The sequence below is a fragment of the Parasteatoda tepidariorum genome, chromosome 10, assembly GCF_982258835.1.
Source record: "Parasteatoda tepidariorum strain Cologne lab strain chromosome 10, Ptep-v5.0, whole genome shotgun sequence".
Classification (NCBI taxonomy): domain Eukaryota; kingdom Metazoa; phylum Arthropoda; class Arachnida; order Araneae; family Theridiidae; genus Parasteatoda; species Parasteatoda tepidariorum.
In genome coordinates, this window is record NC_141764.1 from 62,701,966 (window position 1) to 62,717,600 (window position 15,635).

The following is a 15,635-nucleotide window of genomic DNA, read 5'->3' on the forward strand; positions in this document are numbered from 1 at the left end:
TTCGTAAAAAACTTTATCATTTTAGAAAATCGGCTTCGTGAAGAAAATTTGAGTAAAAAAAATAGAGTTAGGAAATTTATTAAAAATCAAATTTTAAATAAAATTTAATAAGGGTTTCAGACCTTCTGTATTAGACAAAAGGTCAAAATCCTAAAACGTCATTTTTTTAAAAAATAGTCGAACAATTATTGTACACTATAAGAAATTACGTTAAAAAGTACTGGCATTCAGGTTGTAGATAAATTTACCGTAAAATCCATTTTACCGGAGCATGTTATGGAACAAAAAATCTGTTGTTACATAATTTTTACAGTACTAATTAGCATAAAATCACTGAATCACTTTAAATAAATGCTATTGTAAAAAGTACGGCCTAATATATTACTGTTAAAATCAATTTTAGGGTTAAACGCACATTACGGTAAAAGCATCCACAGTGAGCAGCACTTTATATCGTAATTTGTCCCGAAATCTCTCACAGTGCAGGCTTACACATTGTTTAATACGTAACATTAATAAACATTGTAACAGTACGCTACTGTAGTATCGAGTTTTTCTATATAATAGTTTACAAGCGGGCAAAATAACAGTACCACTGAACGTAATTGAATTTGTATAAACTTCCAGCTGCAAACAACACTTGCATAAAAAATCAAATTTGCAAAATTAAATAATTTACAGGCGTATTTGAGAATAAATAAAAGTAGATAACTAGCATGATAAAAAGCTAACATTTGTTTTGAAAACAATAGAACAGTTACTTCATATAGTGAAAAGTATTCCGGATCAAATTTCGATAAGACGTCTCAGGGTGCAGGTAAATTTATTGTAAAATCCTTTTTTACCAGAACATGTTACGAAACAAAAGTCTGATTTGTCGTAACTTTTACAATAATAATTACCGCAAAAATATCTAATCACTCTTATTAAATAAATGCTGTTGTAAAAAGGTACGGTATAATATTTTACGATTAAAATTTATTTTACGGAAAAAATGGATTTTATGGATGATGCACCCAAAGTTCTGGTACTTAATAACGCAATTTTACCGTATTTTTATTTAATACCGTAATACCGTGGACTCTTTTACAGTGCAGACTTACACACGGAAGTATACGTTGCGTTAATAAATACTGTAACAGTACGCTACTGTGTGATATAGATTTTCTGTATAATATTTAGGCAAACTGGCTGTGGCTCTAAGTGTAGTTGAATTTGAATAAATATCTAGCGGTCAACAACTCTTGCATTAAAAAAAAGATTGAAACCTGTAAAAATGCTATGTTTTTTTGTTGAAATTCTGAAGTACTTCAGTGGAAATACTGCATTCAAAATTTATTTCACGTACTTTCATAAAAAAGGCTTAATAAGCCTCGTTATAACTAAATACTTAAGCTCGCTTCTTCATTTCCATATTGTTAATTTTTCACATACGTTTTTAATTTTTTTTAAATAATTGGAAAGTTTTTATGAATAAATATTGCGAGTTAAATACTTACAAATCAGTCAGCTGGGAATTACTCATTAATCTAAGAATTCGTTCACGTCTTACTATTTAATTCTTTGTTTCTCGAAGATAAAAACTATAGTAACTTTAAAGCATTTTAAATAAATTTTTTGTACTTTTTTTGTAATTAGTTGCATATTCACGTAGCTTAGTTTAAAAGTAACAATTAAAAATTGAAACAACGCTATAATTTTTTTTGTGAAAAGCACAAAGATGAAAAAATATTTCTTCCCAAATTTTAAATGAAGATTTGAGTTTGAATTTATAGATGAAATAAATTATGTTCACTAATAAATATATACAGCTTTGACATAATATTTATTTTCCTTAAATCTAAATAGTTAATTTAGATTCTACGCGAATTTAAAATGAATTTAAATTGTTAAAATATTTTATTTAAAAGTTTATTGAGTAACACTAGACAAAAACTATTTGCTATGATTCAGAAGCAAGTCTGAGATACTTAATTTTTAAATTATAATTCCGAGATAAGTGCAACTATGAAAAGAAACTAACTATTAGTTAGTAAAAAAGGGACCTCAGCAAAGTAGATTAAATAGTTTTGAAAGGATAATTTGATTTCATGGGAATTCGCCACGTTTTTAAATATATTTCAGAATTTAAAAATTTCGTTAACTAAAAGTTAAATTTCAGGAAAAAGTTTTAGATTCAAATTGTATGAAGTTTCGAAAACATTCACTTTATGTAAGACTTATCTGGACTCAATATTAAGCTAAATAATAAAAAGAAATAAACGTAACTCCATTTTTAAATCTTCAGTACAGATTTACAATTTCATTTCCAATTTTTATTATGTAATCCCACTAATAGTGTCCTTAAAATTAGCTAAGTTAATTACTATTTAACAGATTTCACCAAAAACATTTTTTTTTGTATATTCTAAGTAGTTATACAAATAGAAATATGAGTTATGAATTTACAAAGTTGAAAAAGGAAATTTTTACAGATTTGTAAAGAAATTAAAATAAAAGTTTTGCAAAATTATTTCACTTAGGCTAAAAAAATTAATGCCCCTAGCAAATTGAGCAAATCAGAACATTTAACTATACTTGAAAATCTTCCAGTTTTGTAAAGAAATGTTCTGAAAAATTCTTTTTTTCAAAGTTGAAAAAACCCAAACCCTTTATAAATTAAACAAATCCTCAAGGCATTTCACTGCATATACAAATCTTGCAGATTCATAAAGAAATGTTTTAATTCTTTCTTATAAGATTAAAAAATCGAAACTCTTAAAAAATTAAACAAATCCTTGACATTTCACTGTATTTGCAGATCTTCCAGATTTGTTAAGAAATGCTTCGAAAGTTCTTTCTTATAAGGTCAAAAAATCAAAACCATTGAGATACTAGACAAATATACGAGATATTTCGCTGCATTTTCAGATCTTACAGATTTGTCAAGAATTTAAAATAAATGTTTTGAAAAATTCTTTTGCTGAGGGTTAAAAAATCAAAACCCTTAGCAAATGAAATAAATCATCAAGATAATTAGCAGAATTCGCAGATTTTCCAAATTTTTAAAGAAATATTTCGAAAACTTTTTACCGTTAAGATCATAAAACACAAAACTCTTAACTAATTAAACAAATCTTCAAAACATTTCGCTACATAAGTAGATCTTTCTGATTTGCAAAGAAATTTTTTGAAAAATTCTTTCACTTAAGATTAAAAAATCAAAACCCTTAACAAATCAAGACATATAACTGTATTTGCAGATCTTCCTCCATCAATAAAACTTGGATTTCCAGAAAAAACAATTCGCCCTGGAACTTATGTATCATTAACATGTATAGCCACTGGTCATCCTGAACCTACCATTAAATGGATTCTGGACAATAGATGGCCGTTATCCACCAAGCATGGGATTCTTATTAGCTCTTATCAGGTAAGCAACGGAAATATTGTGAGTTCCATCAATTTCACATCAGTTGATGTAACAGACAGTGGCTTATATACATGCGAAGCAGTTAATGATGCAGGATCTGTTAGCTATGCCAAGAGACTTAATGTGTTTGGTCCACTCTTCGTTCGGACTATGAATGATGTAATCGCCTTATCTGGTGAAGGTTTTCAATCCTTATGCCCATTCGGTGGATATCCCTATGACTCAATTATTTGGAAGAAAGGTAAGATATCTCTTCTGATATATCTCAATTAGTTTTCGATCTTTTCGAATTTGTTTGTTAGAGTCCTTTAAAAGAAACCTATTTGAATAAAATTCAAATAAGCTTAGGAAAAGAAAACTGAAAATAAGTTACTAAGATATATGTTAAAAATTGTAATTTGGTAATTATTTAAAAAGAAGTTTTACTTAATATCAACTATAAAAATATTCAACTTCCACAGATGTTAAAAGCTATTTAGTTTCTTATAAATTAAGAAAAAAGTATGCATTAATAAAACGCAGTCAGTAAAAGCATATTTGGAGTCGTGGGCAGTTGTTTTTTTTAAGCTTACATTAAAGAATATTATTTTTACTTAAATAAAAAGTTTCAAAAATGAATAAATTGTAAATAAACTAAGACTAAAAGATGTTTTGCAAATATTTGTGTATTTTTAAAAGTAAAGATGATATTTGAGTACAGGAGATATGGAAATATAATAAAATGAAGCTTCGAAAACATATAAATTAAAATATCATCTAAGTGTCTGTTATAAAGTAGATGTAACTTAAATTCCGTGATATAAATAACTAAATTAACGTAATAATTTAACTTCTAGAAAAAACCTCGAAATCAGCCTACAATAAAGTAGCATTGTGGTCATGCTCAAGCAAGTGGTCATGCTCAATTGGAACTACTATTTAAGAAAAAAATAATTTTAATCTATAAAAAGGACCGAAAATTCATTGTCGCGTTTTTATTTTTATTTTTTTTAAATACTTTGAATTTAAATTTAATTAAAATTGGATAAGAATAATTCAAAGTAAACCTGTCTTGGATCAAAACATTTGAAAAGGCACAATTGTAATGCACAATTGGAATCACTAACTAAAAGGAAGGGATATTTTTAATCATTAAAACATAGCAAAAAATCATTTTTTTCTTTTAAATTATTTTTAGTATAATTTATATTTAAATTCAAATTTAATTTAAATTCAAGTTTTCAATTAATCAAAATTTAATTTTAAAGTTAAATTGAATTCTTTCTTTTTCTTTTATTTGAGATTTACTTTAATTTAATTTTCGTAATTTAATTCCATTTTAATTGTATTAAAATTGAACTTTTATTTAAAATTTAATTAAATTTAATTTAGTGTAAGTGAGTAAAATTTAAATAATAATTCAAATTTTTTAAGTTTCTTTTAATTGAATTTATTTTGATTTTAATTTTAAGTTTAATTTAATTTGAATTTAATTTTTATTACATATAAATTTGAATATAATTTAATTTAAATTTACTTTTTTTATTTCATTTGAACTTAATTTTTTATTCAATTTGAATTTATTTCTCAACTTAATTTGGATAAGTATAATTTTAACATAATTGTTTACTTCATTTTAATTCAATTTTCATTTAATATTTTTTCGTTTGAAAGATGTTTTATGTAAAGAAAATCTTTTGACTAATAAATTAACTGAGAAATGTTTTAGGAAATCAAATGTTGCCAATAAATCAGAGACAGCAAATATTTCCCAATGGGACTTTTCTCATCAGTGGAATGCAACCTTTGGCAGATGAAGGAATTTATAGCTGCGAAGTTACTTCGGGATTGAGTTCCGTTCCTGTATCACGTTCTTTTTCCGTCATGGTTCGAAGTAAGTTAATCTTTCTTTTTTTTTGTTTTGATCAGAAAATATGTACCGTTTGAAAAATTTAGGAAAATTTAGATTAATTTATTTTTTACAAAAAAATTAAAAATATGCATAACTGCTTATTTATGCTGTAAGAATGTACTTAAAAATATTGAAATACATATGCAGACTTTTCTTACTTATTAATTTCTCTATCTATTGGCAACACTATAGGGTGTATGGCTATCTATTGGCAACACTAGAGGAGAGTGGGGTCAATTGTAGCACTTTTTACTTAACTATTTTTAACTAACAAAAAATCCAATACATTATTAGTATTAATTGACAGACGAGTAAAGTAGACTATCCTCTACTAGAAAAAAAATAAATGCCTTATTTTAAATGTTATTATATTAGTTATTAACAATTTTTGACAGTCGTGCACTTGTTACAATTGTCCCCACTTACGGGATCAATTGTAACAGTTCATAAATTCAACTAAAACGTAGTTAGTTATACATATTATCATGGTTGTGATATATTTTTTTATTGATCAAAGTAGTAGTGATATTTTAGGAGTAAAAATAATAATGAGCGGAGACCTAAAGGGTTAAACTTTTAACTTTTAGGGGTTAAAAATTTTAATTTATGCTGTAAAAGGTGACAAATAAAATAATGCACATGCAACATTATATAAATGATATAGGAAACTATTGGTGGTTCTTAAAGAGTTAAGTAATGGTATGTGAACATAAGATTATTTATCTTTAGCTGTTACAATCGTCCCTTTACTTATTGTTACAATCGTCCCCAAGACGCCATTTCAGCTTCATTTTTTTAAAAACAATGCTAGTTAATTAACAAAACTAATCTTTTTTTGAAATGTTAATTAAGGTGTCCACTTACATATTCGGTTAATAATTTTGATTTGTTTAAACAAAATTACTTTGTGACAATATAATATTCTAATACCAAAAAAAGTACTTACGTAGCGTGAAAATATCTTTTGTGGTGTAACTCTTTCAAAAGTACATAAAAATAGTTGCCAGCAGGGGTGTACATGTAGATTTATTAAATACACCTTGTGCGCCACCTAGGAACCAAATCTAGAACCCGACACTCGAAATTTTTTCTCTGTTACAATCGTACCCTGTTACAATTGACCCCACTCTCCTCTGCACTGATAATGTGAAAACTTAAGGATTTAAACTTTGTATGAATGTAAACAAACTAGTTTCGCAAATTAAGGTTTATAAATTTTATTTTTTATTCCTTAAGCCAAACCGAAAATAACTAAGTTCACGTTTCCGGATGAACTTCAAGAAGGTATGAGAATAGCAGTCACGTGTGTTGTCATTGCTGGAGATGGTCCACTTTCCACAAGATGGTTCAAAGACGGTTTGTCTTTGGATGGAAAAAATCTGGATGCAAGTGTGATGGAATCAGACGATGGTTTTGTTTCGACACTTACCATAAAATATCTAACTCATAAACAAAGTGGGAACTACACGTGCATTGCCAAAAATGATGTTGCGTCTGGATCTTATAGTTCAGTTTTGACGGTCAAAGGTAATTATTTTTCATCTGAAAAAGTTATATAGCTTACAAAAAGTGTTTTTGTTCACATAAAGATACGTTTGTAATAAAACTAAAACTCCTAGTTTTTGGAATACACATTGAATTTCAAAAATACCTTTTATCCGATTCCCCCATATCATATCTCCTTGTCTCAAGTGGAACACTGGTGTCCCCTTTACATATGTATTTTTTCTGATACTCCAATTGCAAGCAAACATATAATTTGACATTTTTTAATTATCTAAAACAGTCTTACATATACTAACGAAAATCTGTTTGGTTATCGGAATTATATTTGTACTAAAATATCGAATGCAAAATAAAAGTATCTCTTTGACTCAAATGGAACACTGGTGTCTCTTTTATACATATATTTTTCTGATGCTCTAATTGCAAGCAAAGATATAACTTGACATTTTTTAATTATCAAAAACAGTCTTATATATACTAACGAAAATCTGTTTGGTTATCGGAATTATATTCGTACTAAAATATCGAATCCAAAATAAAAGTATCTCTTTGACTCAAATGGAACACTGGTGTCTCTTTTATACATATATTTTTCTGATGCTCTAATTGCAAGCAAACATATAATTTGACATTTTTTAATTATTAAAAACAGTCTTATATATACTAACGAAAATCTGTTTGGTTATCGGAATTATATTTGTACTAAAATATCGAATCCAAAAAAAAAGTATCTCTTTGACTCAAATGGAACACTGGTGTCCCTTTTATACATATATTTTTCTGATGCTCTAATTGCAAGCAAAAATATAATTTAAAATTTTTTAATTTTTAAAACAGTCTTGTATATACTAACGAAAATCTATTTGGTTATCTGAATTATATTTGTACTAAAATATAGAATCAAACAAAAAGTAGTTTAAAAAAACATTCATATTCAAAACTGTATCAATAAGTGATTTTGTAAATTTAAGAAATTTCAATGATAAATAATTTTCTATCTCAGATCTAAATAAGTGAAAAGTTAAGAAAAAATATATTGTTTTGAAGTGAGCCGTGTTTGGAAGATTTTACCTTTAAATCAGAGAAAGAGCCCGGAGTATCATGCTGTATTTCATAACTTTAAATTATGAAAATGATAAGTATAATATTTTAAACTTAATTTGATCTAATCTAATACAAAATTATGAAAAAGTATAAAAAATAATAAAAATCAATTGGATTTTATCAATTAACCAATTTAGTCCTAATAAAATGCGAAAGAAACGCCTCCTCAGGACCAAATACTCTGAGAAAATAAATACGAATGCATAATAATTGGAGAATACTGTATTGGGATTACGACCGTGTGATCTTGAGTAGCAAGAATCAGAAAGACCTTTTTTTCGGAAATTATTAAAATAAGTAATAAATATTTAATAAATGTTACTTTTTGCCTGAAATCATCTTTGTATAAATGAATTTTATAACTGCATGCAAACATTTTAAAATTCTAAGAAAAAGTTCTCGTGATGTAACGAAATATGTAAAAAGCAAAATTAACATTAAGGAGTCCAAACTTTGGAGCACTCTTCTGACCAAACTATTGAAATCATAATTTCCTGGTTGTGGCTACTCTTATATTTTGGGGGTCAGAAATCTGACTCCGTCGGGAAAAGGATATGTTTATTCAGAGAAAATACGTTTTTGTGTCTGATTTCGTTACTTAAAATATCATCTGCCCTCATTAATTAACATAATTGAGATCACCCCCTCGAGCCATTAAGATTTAGTCTTAGAACGTAAAGATCAGATTATTTGATCAAAAGTTATTCAGGGTGGCCCGTTTTTTTTTGCACTGTACCTTTATTTTGTTTTAGTAAATGTTAAACATTTTAAAATTAAATGTTGTTACTTTAAACTGTATGCCTTAAATTAATTTAATTCTTTTATATAAGATGCCGTGGGACATGAAGGGTGAAACGTAGTGATCTCGTTTTATTAGCGCAATCTCAGTGCTGAAAGGGAACAAACTTAAGAGGCTTTCAAATATAATTAGCCCAGACTACACTAAGTTTTATTAAAAGTTAAAGAAGTCACACATTTGAAATAACATAATAAAAGCATTTTTAAAATACTATTGCTCGATTGAATCTAATTTTCGTTTCACAGTTTATTTATATGAAACTACACAAATCTTTGCGCACTGCCTTATAAGACAAAAACTGCATTTGACCATCTAAGTCATATGCTAAGGCAGCTCTTTAACATCTTCAGGTAAAAAGGAGTTTAATATTCAACGTAAGTTATTTTTCTTCTGCGTATTTCCAATATTAGAGGAAACTTGTTCATCAACCTAATATGTTTTAACCGTCTAATATGATTGCTATAAATCGAGTAAAATTTGAATCTGAAGAGAATTTCGTTTCTTTTTAATAGAAAATTTAGTATTTTAAAGAAAGTTGAAGTTAAAGTAATTGATTTTTTAAAGTTTTTTTTTAACAAAAACAACGTGTTCAAATATTGACTTTGACGTTTAATGTATTAATGAACGTATGCAATATGTAATATACAGTGCTCAAAAAACAAACAAACCACCCTTAATAACTTTTGATCTAATAATCGGATCTTCACGTTCTAAGACTCAATCTTAATAGTTCAAAAGGGTAATCTCAACTATGCTAATCAATAAGTGCAGACGATATTTTAAGTTACAAAATCAGACAAAAAAAACGTTCTTTCTCTGAATAAACATATCTTTTTTTCGACGGATTCTGATTTCTGCCAAGAGTTTGGTCAGCACATTATTGATTTGCACATTTGAGGTCACCCCCCCCGAGCAATTAAGATTGAGTCCTAGAACGTGAAGATCCTATTATTAGATCAAAAGTTATTCACGATGTTGCTACTTTAAACTTTATGCCTTAATCTAATTTAAGTATATTCGAATTTCTCACAAAACTGTACATTTATTTTCTATAACAGTTCCTCCTCGGTGGGTTTTAGAACCGAAAGATACGTATGCCATAGCAGGTCAATCTGCAATTATAAACTGTCAAGCTGATGGTGTACCTCAGCCATACGTGCGCTGGAAAGTAGCCTCTGGTAAGTATGTTCCATAACACTCTATTTCAAATTCTTCACCGTACAGTGGATGTAGCTTCTTTGTAGAATTTAAGTAGAATTTTTGGCAATGTGAGATACAGCTGAATATTTTTAATGAAGGAGGGCTATTTATCTCAGAAAAATAAATAAAATCGTTTTGGAAAAACAGATTTATTATGTACATCTCGTTATAACGAACATGGCCACAATTATAAAATAAAGTCTATTAAAGGGGTCAATAGAATCATTCTTGCCCTCTCATTAAGAAAAACCATTAATTAGTACTTGGGCTGCGAGTCTAAGCTCTCAGTCTTTACGCAAGGAATTAAAAATTAATAATAAGTGAATTGTTCCCAACGGACAGCTCGAAGCATGGACAGAGATCCATGACTGACGATTTATTGAAGGATAACACAGACAAAAATAAAGCTCAGCCTTTGAAAATTTTTAAAAGCTAGGAAATTTGTAATGCCTATTGTGGCATCACAATAGGCATATAAATTTCCTGAACCTTTAAAATAAAGTCACTTATTCTGCGTTAAAGTTCAATTTCAAATATTTAAAACTTTTTTCTATTCAAAATCTAAATTTCACTCCTGAGACTGGCAATTAACTCGATAAAGCGACTATATTGAAGCGTTCATTAAACGAAAAAATTGTAAATAATTTCAGTTGAAGGGAAAAACTTTATTTAAAAATTTACTTCTAAATTCCCAAGACTTAAAACAAGCTGATTTTTTTCGCTATGCTAAACTCAATTCATTTTATTCTTAATTTTTTTTAAACTGCTTTTTATTTTATTCATATCCTTGATAAACATTGAAGTAAATTTAAAAATAAAAATTTGTTTTACAATGTGCGAAACCTCTGAAAAATGTGTATATTTATCACCTAAAATTACTTTACTTAGCGACCTAACTTTCTAGACACAATATGTTCTTAAACATTGAGATTAAAATATTTTCAAAATTCCACTAAGCATATTTACACATTTTTAAAACTCTTTAGCTAAGAAAACAAAAAGTTACTGCTTGAGCTCTTTTAACTAAAAGAAAAACTTTAATTTTTAATGTATATATATACTTTATTTCTAGAGAGAATTTTTAAAGAGAACAAATATCCTAATTATACTATTATACTTTTAAAAAAATAGCCAACTAGGCGAGATTTATTTTCCTTAGCTAAAAATTTTTGTGGTCAATGAATTATTCTTATTTTTTGCATGTTCTTAGAAATTAAAACAATGCAGCGTTACTAACTTTCGAAATATTAAACAATTAAATCACAAAATACTCCTTTCATTTCTCTAAAATTTTCACATTTTATATATTGATAATTTGCATATTTTTTTTTACCATAGAGAGCTATATATAAAGAACTTGCAACATTCTATTCGTTATTAATAACCATATTAACAATAATATCAATAATAGTTACAAATTCACAACAGTTTTTAAAACACTATAATATTTACAACCTGAAAAATCGAAAAGTGACAAAGAAGGATTAAAAAATGTACTCATTCCAAACTACTAAAATATATTTGTAAATTATTGGAAATAAAATTAGATGTTATAACTGAGTAACTTAATTTTATATTTATAGAAAACTTTAAAATTTAAATTTTCTAACAGCTTCATGAAATATTAGTCATAAGGTTTAAATTTTTTGCTGCTTTTATATCTTTTGTTTTTATATCAGCGTTTTAATATCGAAGCCTAAACTTAAGATTTTCAATTCTAGTTGCAAGTTACAGTTAAAGATTTTGTTTAGCACTGATTTTATTTATGGAGTGAAATTTTTTTTCAGATCATCCACCAAACAGATATAAAACTATAGTCAGTACATCCCACGTTCATATACTAGTTAATGGTTCACTTAGTTTTCGCAATATAGAATCAACTGACGCCGGATTTTATCTTTGTGAAGCAAACAATGGCGTTGCTGTTGGACTCAGTAAAGTTGTTCGATTGACAGTGCAGCGTAAGTATCATCGTTTTAAGACTTTTAAATGTTGTTGTCGTAGGTTATTAAGGTGCTGGGGGTGGAATTATTCTTGTTTTGCAGTGGCGCCATTTATGGTCAAGAATTTGACTTCTACTACACCCGTACATCACACTCGTTTATTGGATGAACCGTTCATTCACCCACAAATCGCAATTTTTACGTGAACCAGAGAACGATCATTATCCAATCTAATACCCCTAGAAGTATAATTTGCTATGGGAACATGGATGACTTTTTAACCTGACCAATTTAACGTGTACCAATCACCATTTACATCTTCTTCTTCATTGAGGAGTCGTCGTCAGGCTGGATTCAAATTCCCGTTCTCAGGAACGTGAGTCCAGCGTCCTACCAACTAGGCTATCCCGGCCTAAGACTTTTAAATGCAATGATCTTACAATGGAAATAATTACTTTCGAAAAATGGCCAAAGTAACTCATATAGGGAAATTCTGGTTTTCTATCACTGGTGTTTTCGGTTAATGAGCACCAGTTCGTTAACGCACTGCCATCATGATACTGTTGATCATGGAATTGAGAAACTATAAACTTTACGGTCCTTTGTTTACACATTTATCAAAATTTAAACATCTGATTTTTTCAAAATTTGATTTTTCGGGAACTGTTTCACGGAATCAATATACTATTCCATAGTTCATAGTTCAAATGTTGCATTTTGCCTTAAAAACAGTTTTTGAAAAAAATAAAATTATGTATAAAATCATATAATATACGATTAATAATTCTTTCTACCATTAATACATAAAAAATATAAAAATTAAATAATTATTAAAAACTATTTTATTATGAAATTGCTCTTAGCTAGATGAATTTTATAATTGAGTGCAATTTTTTTTTTAAATTTGCTTAAAGAATTCTCGAGGCGAAATACACAAAAAGTAAAATCAACATAAGGGGTTCAAACTTTGAACCACTATTTTGACCAAACTATTGGGACCGTATTTCCCAGATTGTGACTACCCCCTACGTTTTAGTGAACAAAAATTCGAGTCTATCGAGAAAAAGTATGTTTATTCAGAGAAGTATGTTTTTGTGTCTGATTTCGTAACGTAAAATACAGTCTGCACTTTTTAACTAGCATATTTGAGATTGCCCCTTAAGCCATTGAAATTGAGTCCTAAAACCTACAATTCCGATGTTTAGATCCAAAGTTATTTAGGGCGGTCCGTTTATTTACTGCGTACTGTACATACATGCAGAGGTCATATAATCAGGTTTTGAATGCTCGCCGTCTAACCGACATCAGCGTTCCTGTGTAAACAAAAATACCACAACGATGGACTGGTCACTTTTTTACTGCAGATAAGGCTTCTCTTTTCTTGCCACCATGATCCTAAAACCCCACCGAATCATTTTGTCTGGTGAGGGTTTGTAAAAGATCGCTTGTACGTGCCTGCTAGGTTCAACGACCTGAAAGATTTTAAGGCCCCTATAACATCTGCTATTGGTGGCATCGACAATAGCCTGAATTCTGCTGTATATGGTATAATAAAAGCAGCGCAAATCAAAAGTTTATGAGGAATACTATAGCAACTGTTTTTATAATCCCTTCAAGTATTTATATTTTCAATGAATGCATTTATCACACTTTCCGTGCTTTGTAAAATATTCCAGATCGAATTACGCTAAAAAAGAACATGAATCCTACTATTTTTCGTGAAATCCATTTTTATTGGAACTTGCTGTGGGACAAAAATTTTAATATATCATAATTTTCAAAGTAATATCTACATTGAAATCACTAAATCACTGTAATAAAATAAATATTTCTATAAAAATTACGATATAATAATATAATGGTAAAATGAATTTTATGGATGATGTACCTGGTACTTTATACCGTAATTTGATTTTGAATTTTTTACAGTATTCATTTTAGCTTACCATATATATAAATTTGTTTAGCCCGGGAGGACAAGCGGCATATGACACCATACAATTTATAAGTTCTAACATAATGACGGTATGTACCTCTATGTGACAGTTACCATTTATAAATTGTGCTAGGCAAGAGCTTCCGACTATGCCACCCTTCATCTTTCGAAAGGTACCTAAATATAGAATAGAGTTAACCTCGGATCGGGGATAGACTTGATAAACGGATATTGCCGTATTTGCGAAAGACCGGGAGAGCTGTTTTAAGTTCACCGGATTTTGAGGGGTTATGGTAAGAGCTATATTAAGTTCATCGAGACTTGGGCGTTTGTTGTGAGAGCTGTATTAAGTTCACCGTTGCATGTGTGGTCTCTATTAGCAGTAGAGTGTGTGCAGCATCCCGTTATGTGTAAATGAGACTGAGAGGGCCGGGATAGCCTGGTCGGTAGGGCGCTGGGCCCATATCCAAGAGGTCGTGGGTTCGATCCTCGCCGGCCGAAGACTCCCCATGTAGTAAATGGTGACTGATGCACGTTAAATCTGTCGAGTCTCAAAATCCTCCATGTTCCCACAACAAATCAATACCTCTGGGGGTACTGATCCAGGAGTTTCCTTGTCTTCTGGATTGGTTCAAAATTACAAGGCTACGGAGTTGAACGTAAGTAGTCGTAGACCCGTGAAATTGGGTCGGCTGTTCAACGACGGTTATAAAATAAAATAAAATGAGACTGAGAAGCAACTACGATGACCCAATCACGATTAGATAGTCAACTTTTCAATCTGAACAGTCCATCGAAGTAGGCGATACTTTTTGATGAAGAGGTACCTTAAGATTGAATCGAGTTAACATGCCTTATATACTAGTGAATTGATGTTTAAAAATCGCAGTGGTAGTTACGCCACAGTTTCATTTAAAATCTTTTTCGAATACATATTTATTTTCCCATACATTATTTAAATTTCATTTTTTCTTTTCTTCCACTTTTCTAGGACCACCTAAATTCAATTCCAAGTTTCAGTTTGTGAGTGCAAAGAAAGGAGAAAAGTGTGTGATTGAGTGTTTCGCGATGGGAGACCTACCAATGAGAATCACATGGAGACGGAATAGCCAGTTTATCGATCTGGCAGGTGAGAATAGGTAAGGATTTAAGAAGATTTCGCACATCTGAGGTACACATCTGCGTTATCATTGTTTCCCAAGACGATCTAATCAATGCATGCGACTCACAATGGATAGTCTTATTTAAACTTCCCTTATAAAAAATAAAGTGTTTTTGAAATTGTTTTTAGGTTTAAGAATGTAAAAAAAATGCACCCGAAGAAGAAACTGAGATCATATTTTGCACCAAAAATAACCTCATTAATAAACCTCAATTTCAACCTCATTTGCACCTCACTAAATCAACCTCATATATAACTCAGAAATGCTTTTAGTTAAGATCTGGTGAAATTATTCACACCTTTAATATACTTATTTGCTTAAAGTGTATAAAAAATAACTCGTACTTCTCGAAAACAACCTTTCTCAGATAACTGCTTTAAAGTAGATTTCCATCAACCTCAAAACAATATCAAGTGTAAATAAAATAACTTCATACACATTAATTATATACTTTGAAAGGTTGATCTTTTAAAGTTGTTTTTGAAGTCAACACCGAATAAACCTCGAATCAACCTTGACACTTAAAAACAACTTCAAATAAACCTCAAAAACACCTTAAATTTTTGTCAATTCACTTCGTAATTTTTCAAGACTATCATCCGTGAGCATTTTTTATTCTGGAAAAAGCTCAAAATGCGGGTTCAAAAAAATGGACACAGGTAGAGGAGTGTGTTTTTGAAA

The 15,635-nt window shown here is 29.3% G+C and overlaps 1 protein-coding gene across 1 annotated transcript in view; it reads left to right on the forward strand.

Annotated features, from left to right (window-relative positions):
- Positions 1–15,635, forward strand: part of LOC107444219 (cell adhesion molecule Dscam1) — a 107,842-nt gene that overhangs the window by 51,930 nt on the left and 40,277 nt on the right. Inside the window, exons 7-12 of the mRNA XM_071184000.2 lie at positions 3,243–3,653; positions 5,121–5,285; positions 6,540–6,830; positions 9,771–9,890; positions 11,700–11,873; positions 14,783–14,930. Of these exons, the coding sequence (XP_071040101.2) occupies positions 3,243–3,653; positions 5,121–5,285; positions 6,540–6,830; positions 9,771–9,890; positions 11,700–11,873; positions 14,783–14,930 (1,309 nt within the window). The remainder of the gene's footprint in view (positions 1–3,242; positions 3,654–5,120; positions 5,286–6,539; positions 6,831–9,770; positions 9,891–11,699; positions 11,874–14,782; positions 14,931–15,635) is intronic.